The sequence below is a fragment of the Lactuca sativa genome, chromosome 5 (assembly GCF_002870075.4).
Source record: "Lactuca sativa cultivar Salinas chromosome 5, Lsat_Salinas_v11, whole genome shotgun sequence".
Lineage (NCBI taxonomy): Eukaryota > Viridiplantae > Streptophyta > Magnoliopsida > Asterales > Asteraceae > Lactuca > Lactuca sativa.
The window spans coordinates 77,040,806-77,048,322 of record NC_056627.2 but is presented as its reverse complement, the minus strand read 5'-3'; the positions used below and the strand labels follow the sequence as shown (position 1 = coordinate 77,048,322).

At 34.1% G+C, this 7,517-nt stretch overlaps 1 protein-coding gene across 1 annotated transcript; it reads right to left on the bottom strand.

Moving 5' to 3' along the window:
- Window positions 1–5,309: 5,309 nt before the first annotated feature.
- Window positions 5,310–7,208, bottom strand: LOC111907093 (GATA transcription factor 12). The gene is made up of 2 exons (XM_023902884.3): window positions 6,562–7,208; window positions 5,310–6,347 (listed from the first exon to the last, which is right to left on the bottom strand). The coding sequence occupies exons 1-2, from the start codon at window positions 6,856–6,858 to the stop codon at window positions 5,538–5,540; spliced, it is 1,107 nt and encodes a 368-aa protein (XP_023758652.1). The 5' UTR covers window positions 6,859–7,208; the 3' UTR covers window positions 5,310–5,537.
- Window positions 7,209–7,517: the final 309 nt, after the last annotated feature.

Genomic DNA, 7,517 nt, shown 5'->3' with positions numbered 1-7,517 from the left:
GCTAAATTTGCAACTTCAATTTTTTTTTTTGGCTATTTTCTACAAAATAATTAGCTAATTTGGTTATTTTTGCAATTTTCTCTTTATTATATGTAGAACAGTATAATGATAATTTATCCATGGAAACATAATACAGTAATTTAAAGTCTCCAAATTCAATTAAACCCTAAAGTTAAAAAGCAATTCTTCATTATTAATCAAACCCCACTGTAAAACCCCAAAACTGTTATCAAAAGATGCAAAAATTAAGGCCCCGTTTGATAGTTGCTGACTGAGAAAGTGCTGACTGGGAAAGGTCTGTCTTGGTAAAAAATCCTGACCGAGTAAGAAATCATGTTGTTTGATTGTCTATCTGACTGAATGTATTGACTGGTGAAAAATGACCATTTTACCCTCCCACTTCAAATACAAACCACCACCTCAATATACTCTGGAATCACCAATTCTGGAGTTGTCTTCAATTCCAACACACAATCCATTTCCGCCTTTGGTCCCTATTTGATGCCATTGCAATCCCAATTTCATCTCAATTCTTTTCCACTTTCAATTCAATCCCTCAACACCCACAACAAAAAGCCATCATCTTTCGTTGGAATCTACAATTCCATCCTCCAAACACAAATCATCTTTCGCCGGAATCTACAATTCCATCCTCTAAACATAACTATGGAACAAGAGGTAGGTACATAACATCAAAAAATCGAAAATTTTAGAGAAGTTTAAAAGGAATCAATTTCATGAACCAATAGAAATCAATTTCAAAAATCAGACTATTCAAAACAGAAACCTTCCTGATCAAACAGGAACATAACATCAAAAAATCGAAAATTTTAGAGTATTTTAAAAGGAATCAATTTCATGAACCAATAGAAATAAATTTCAAAAATCCGATTATTCAGAACAGAAAGGGTATAAAGAAATATGTGAATAAAATTAATTCATGAATCAATTTCTGAATAGAAATGTAAACATGCGATTGAAGGAGATGGTTTCATGAATCAATTTAAAAAACGATTTTCATGAGCGAGATGGTTTCATGAATCGGTTTCACGAATTCATGGATCAATTTCAAAAACGATTTCATGAAATTGGTTTTATGAATCGATTAAAGAAGAAGAATAGAGGCCTGGAAGAGGAGAAGACATACCTGATGAGAAGAGGAGAAGGAGTCGATCGGTGGGGGGAAGGGGCGCAGAGGCGTGAAAGAAGAACGTAGGGAAGGGCACAATTGGTAACGCTTCCTTCTTTCTCAGTCAGTCGTTGATTTTCTTGGTTTTCTTCTTACCGAGCCAGAGCCTTCTTTCCGAGTCAGATGGGCCAAGATTGATTTACCAAACAAATTTGGCTGACCGAGTCAGCAAAAATTGTCTGACCCAATCCAGTCAAATGCATAACAAACAGGCCCTAAGTCAACTTGGCATAAATTATATGTACTTATATGCACAACGTAGAAGGATGATAGAATAGTTAGCCAAAAGCCCTAAAGTTATAAACCTCGATATGAGAATGAGAGTTTGTTGAATTTCATTAAAATGAGTTATTATGTATAATAATATTTCAAACATTGATATAAAAAATTAGGTGTAAAACTATAGATAGCATCATGCATAGCACGCTAATCAATAGTCAATATTTAACTTGTCTATCAGAAATGCACAAGAGCCACTAAGCGAAATAATAGTAAAATAAACATAAGTTAAAAAGTCAACTTGTAAAAAACTTAATTGATACTAGTATGATTTATGCTTGGAAACGTGATATTATGAGTGTCTTAAAAAGAGTTGGAATTGAGCTTTGATATTGGTGATACTTGAGATTAATGGGAATTGTTACTTTGGTAAAAGTAAAGAAGTAAAGAAGTTACAAAATATTCAAATTTGGACTATATATGTACCATGGTGAAGATCAAGTTAACGAGGAAGGTTACTTTGGTATAAAGTAAAGAAGTTACAAAAATATTCTAATTTGGACTTCTTTTGTTTGCTTGAAGTTATTTCGGTTCGAGGTAATGTTATTTTAAGCTCTATGCAATCGTATTTTGGTATAAGATATAATGCTACTTTAAGCTCGTATTTTGGTATAATATATAATGCTACTTTAAGCTCTTTGAAACTTTTGTTTTCTTAACAATGAGTTAGTCCATGAACCTAACGTACTTTGAAAAAAAATATTAACTTTTCACAGTAGTTTATTGTACCGTTGGTCCTAGTATATTGTACATATTTTTAGAACATGATTCCAACAATAGTTTATTTATAAACATAATTTCCAACAAGAATGTATTTAGAAGCAGAATTCCAGTAATAGTTTATTTATAAACTCATTTCCAGTAACATATCTCATGATTCAATAATACCAAAAAACAGTTTGTTAAGTTTATATCTTGGAACTGAAGATTTAAAACAGAAACAATAACATACTAGAACTATAAAACAGAAACAGTTTACTAACTACTGAAAAACTGAAATAAGAAGAGTAAAATCACGAGTTTAAATGAAATGCTTTTTTTGCAAAGTCGGCATCTATGTGTCACGCTTCACTTTTGAAGCGTCGCGCTTTCACATCATTTTTGTCTCAAATTCGGACGACTGTAACTTCTTCATACGAACTCGATTTTTGATGTTTATATCCACACATTCTTATTCGAGTTAAATACAACTTTATTTTACATTATTTATACCAAAAAGAATTATATTTTTACTTATAATCTCATAAACAAGTAGGTATACATTATTCGTCTTTAAAACGATACATAACCTATTGATCAGTTTATAATAGTATTACACCTCTTGTAATATATTTGTTATGAAAAACAAGTGTTACATTGAAGCACCATACCTACAATCGAAGCACCATGCCTGCAATCGATGATACATAATCATGAGTTGATGGTTTTTTTTTTTTTTTTTTCCACACAACCTATTTTCCCACCAACACAAAAATCGGCGATCCAAACTTGCAATTAGCGATCCCAATTGCATTTCTGTGAAATCTAATTTGCCAAAAACGTGTTTTGAGGACCATTCCAAATGCAAAACGTAAATGTATTGCATTTGGGAGCACCATGTTTGGAAACTGTATCGTTAAATTCCAACACTCCTTATGACTATGGTGGTTATTTGAATAAAAAACTTACAAAATCTCCTAACATCTATTTCATAATCCGGTCATATAATGCCCAAATCAAATTGACGAATGATGTGGTATCCTAATTTGGTAGGGATACCATTTACCTTCTACAAAATAAAGTCATTCAAGCCATTAAATTTCTCTAACTCAAATTTTTGGGACATACATTTTTTCAATAGATAAAATACCTTACAAGAAATCCATTAAATTTCTGATACCACTTGTTAGGAATCAAACAAGCTCTGATACCACATGTTAGGAATAAGACGATCTCTGATACCACTTTTCAAGAATAAACAAGAAAGCACACAAAATCACACATACACACACACATAAAGAAACAATATTTAACGTGATTCGATCAATGTTACCAACGTCTATATATCATGAAGGAGTATAATTATCCACGAGCTCAAACAGAACACCAATACAATCAAGACATACAAAATACCTTACAAAGATTCTTTGAAGACCACATAAAAGATCATCAATGAATCCTATCTAGCAACCTTATTTATAGGCTTAGGGTCAGACATAAAACCTTAAGACAGTTGGGTATGGGCAACGCCAAAGGGGGCGTTATTGCATGTTATAACGGCGCAAACACCGCCCCACCTCCCTGTTATTGCACGTTATTAGCTTCCACGTTACTTTTCGTTACCACCACCACATCCTTTAACACTGTTTTCTTCTTTTTTCTTAAAACACGTGAGTGGGCGTTGCCCACTCCGACCAGTCTAAACCTTGATAGGCAAGACCCATCTATTCATAGATCCAAATAGATGTCAACCAATTACATGACTTCACACAACTATTTCTAGAATTTTCAACCTTGAGGAATATGAAGGCCGCTTGCCATGCACCTAGAAAACACACCATAGAGCAGTCAACACATCTAGAAGCACATTTTGTTCTCGTGGACCGCATTCAACAACAAGCAACATATCCAACAAAGCCTAGAGTGTGCGCTAAAAAGCCAACACATTCTCCTATTAGGTTTCAGTGCATTCTTTAAGAGGCCAACACATTTGTTTCCATGCTTGAATGCGTTTAGCAAGGAGCGCATTCTAGAAAGTGCTCCTCCCCATGCCAGAATGCTCCATCTCATATCAAAATGCTCCATCTAAGATCATAATGCTCCGGTATGATTCCAAATGTTCTGCCACGTCTTTTGAATGTTTAATGCTTAAGTCACATTTAATTTAACTAAGAGTACCCTAAAGTCATGGTGGAGCATCTTAAAGTCATTATTATGAATTCCTTTGCATGAAAAATGGCAAGTGTTATGCAACGTCTTTAACAAGGAAATAACAAATTGATTAAAAAACAAATGTAAATTACATTTTATCGTGATTTTACAGCATCTATGGGGAACACGTTTTTCATCTTCTTTGGTTGATTTTAAAGGAAAATAAAAAAAGACAAGAAAATACAAATTAGATGGAAAACCATAACAATTAAATATGAAATTTGTGAATGGTAACGACTAACGAGTGTCGTTGTGAAATGCACATCTTTTGTCAACATTCTCTGCATATTTGCTATACTTCACCAATCCATTCTTCTTATCACTGAATTCAATGGTACCATGCCTGGTTATAAAGTATAATTTAAAATTTTGGGAATGGGGAAGTCAACATCGAATTTATATTTCCTCTTGAAGTTGGTGTAGGCACATGATCACATGAACTTAATCAATTAATTTAATTGCATATATATCTTTTTTGTTTACAACTAGTTATATATATAAAAAAATAGATTAATTAATATTATTAATTATTTTTCTGACGCACCAAGTGCTTTACAAAAGATCGAACAAGTGCACATGTGGTGATCTTGGTGCCCGTGATAACTTTTAAACTAACTACATTAACTACATCACATGTTTACCTTATTATATAATTTTTCATAAAATTGAGATATGGTATAAAATGATAGTACTTAATTAATAGTTAATACTCCATCTTTTTACGAAATATAAGATATATTTTTCACATTTAATTATAAAAGAAGGGAGAACATTAAAAGGTCTAGAGGTGTATGAGAAAAATATCAGCTTTTCAAATAATCGGAGTTCAAGTCTCAAGTCTCATAATAAACAACACGCGTACGTATAAATCTAAAAAATAATATTAATAAATTTATAAATTAACGGTTCTAAAAAATCTAAAACTGAAAAAAGTTTAACTAAATGTAAATTAATATGAAAACTTTAGTTCAAGAATATGCCAACAATTGGCAATGGAGAACATTAAAAGGTCTACACTCATCTCTCATATTTTTCTCTATTTTTCCCGGAATTAAAAGTAAAAACTACAAAATTCCAATAACTTAGAAAATAAACCATAGCAATTATGACTTTTTCTTTAATTATGGAAAAGGTCTAAATTAATTTTAAAGAACTAGATTTAGATTAGTTGCCTATAGTCGGGACCGACATGTTGGTGGATCAAGTAATCATCGTTGTTGGGTACATCAAATATCATGTTCGAATGATGAAAGAGTTGTTGTTGTTGTTGTTGTTGATGATGATGATGATGGTGTTGGTGTTGAGACTGATGTTGATGTTGACGTTGATTTTGATGCATATATTGATGTTGATGCATCTCATTCTGTCTTCTTAGCTCCATCACTTTCCGATGGGAATTTGAGTGTTTGGCAGTGACAAACGTCGGACTTGCTGCCGGACGATACTCCGGTACTAACCGCCCAGACTTAAAACGGACCCCACAAGCATTACAAAGCGTTTTGGGTCCCAAGGGTCCTGTACGCCACTGTGGGGTCTTATCAGTAGCACAGTGCAAACATTTCCTCCCGTCCCCATTATGCGACGGGTTATCGTAAACTTCCTTTCTCTTTATTCCAGCTTTCACGATCTTCTTTCTGATCGAGCTCGAGGCAATATCAGACTCAGACTCAGATGACATGGTGACGGTGGTCCCACTTGCAGTAGGAGACACTGCAAGGAGTCGTGAGGTCCAGTTGCATGGTGCAGCCCGAGACCGTTTGGTCCGAGCCTTTCCTGGGACCGCCATATCAGTGTTGAAGATCGGGTTGTTTGCCTTGCTCACGGTCTCGGGTTGGAATTGTTGGTTATTGGACGTGTAGTTGGGCCGGGTTTTGATTCCGGATATTAGTTGTAACTTTTGCAAGTCCTCACAAGAAAATGATTCCTCCACCACGTTCGATAGCCATTCCAGCTCAGCTAAATCATCGTACTGTTACAAACAGTACCTCGGATTAAAATCATAAATTAAAACAAATATCAAAATTTCATAGTTCATTTAATTGATAAGTAATGTCCTTTAATGCATGACATGCAGATATGATGAGGGGTGGTACGGTACAACTCAAAGATGCATTAAATTTGTTTCAGCGAATCACAAGGAAAAAGTAATAGTAATAAATAAAAGAAATGAATGAATGAATTACCGGGACACAAAGGTCACTGGTGAACGGAGCATCGGTAAAGCTCCGGCGAGGGACATCTCCGGGAGAGTTATGTTCGGCGCCACCACAGAGAGGGGAGTTACAAGTGTCAACGATGGTGGAGGAATCCGTGGAGGCGCCGGAGACAATGTTTTCTGCAACCGCAGGTACCATTTCGTCGGCGGGGAAATTGAGGAGGTCATCGATGAGAAAATTTTCGGTTTTGAGTTTCTCCGGCGAGAATTGCTGGGGGTGATTGGGAGATGATTCATGAACGAATTCAGTGTTTTCCATATTCATTGTGTTTGAGGAATCGAACAATGGTAATGTAATTGGGGGGATTTTCTGGAAATGTAACGTAGAAAAAGGAGATGTTAGTGAGAGAGAGAGAGAAAGAGAGAGTGTAAGAGTGTGAGAAACGTAGAGAGGAGAGACTTTAATTGCGTTTGAAGGGGACAGCCGGACCGCTACAAAAATGGAGGACTAATTTGACGAAGACAAAAATATTAATATAAATATAAATAATTAATTATATAAATTTGAAAAATAAAAAGTAAATTTTATGATAAATCTATTATATTGCAGGTTTTTAAGAATACGAGAAGAGCTATATGATTTTTGTAAGTAATAAAACTCAACAAGTAAATATATAGTACTATATATTATAAAAAGCGTTATGAGATAATGAACTTTAGTAACAAAATAGTCGTATATGGTGGTGCCCGGTAAAGAGGAGGCGTATGGTGGAAGACTATGGAAAAGGAATAATCCCGTTGCTTCATAACAAGGTCATGTTTTGCAGACCCTTTTAAGACCATACCTTCATCATCTTCTTCATCTTCAAGATATATTTTTTTTTCTTATTTTAATCTCTCTCTCTCTCTCTCTCTCTCTCTCTCTATATATATATATATATATATATATATATATATATATATATATATATATATATATATATA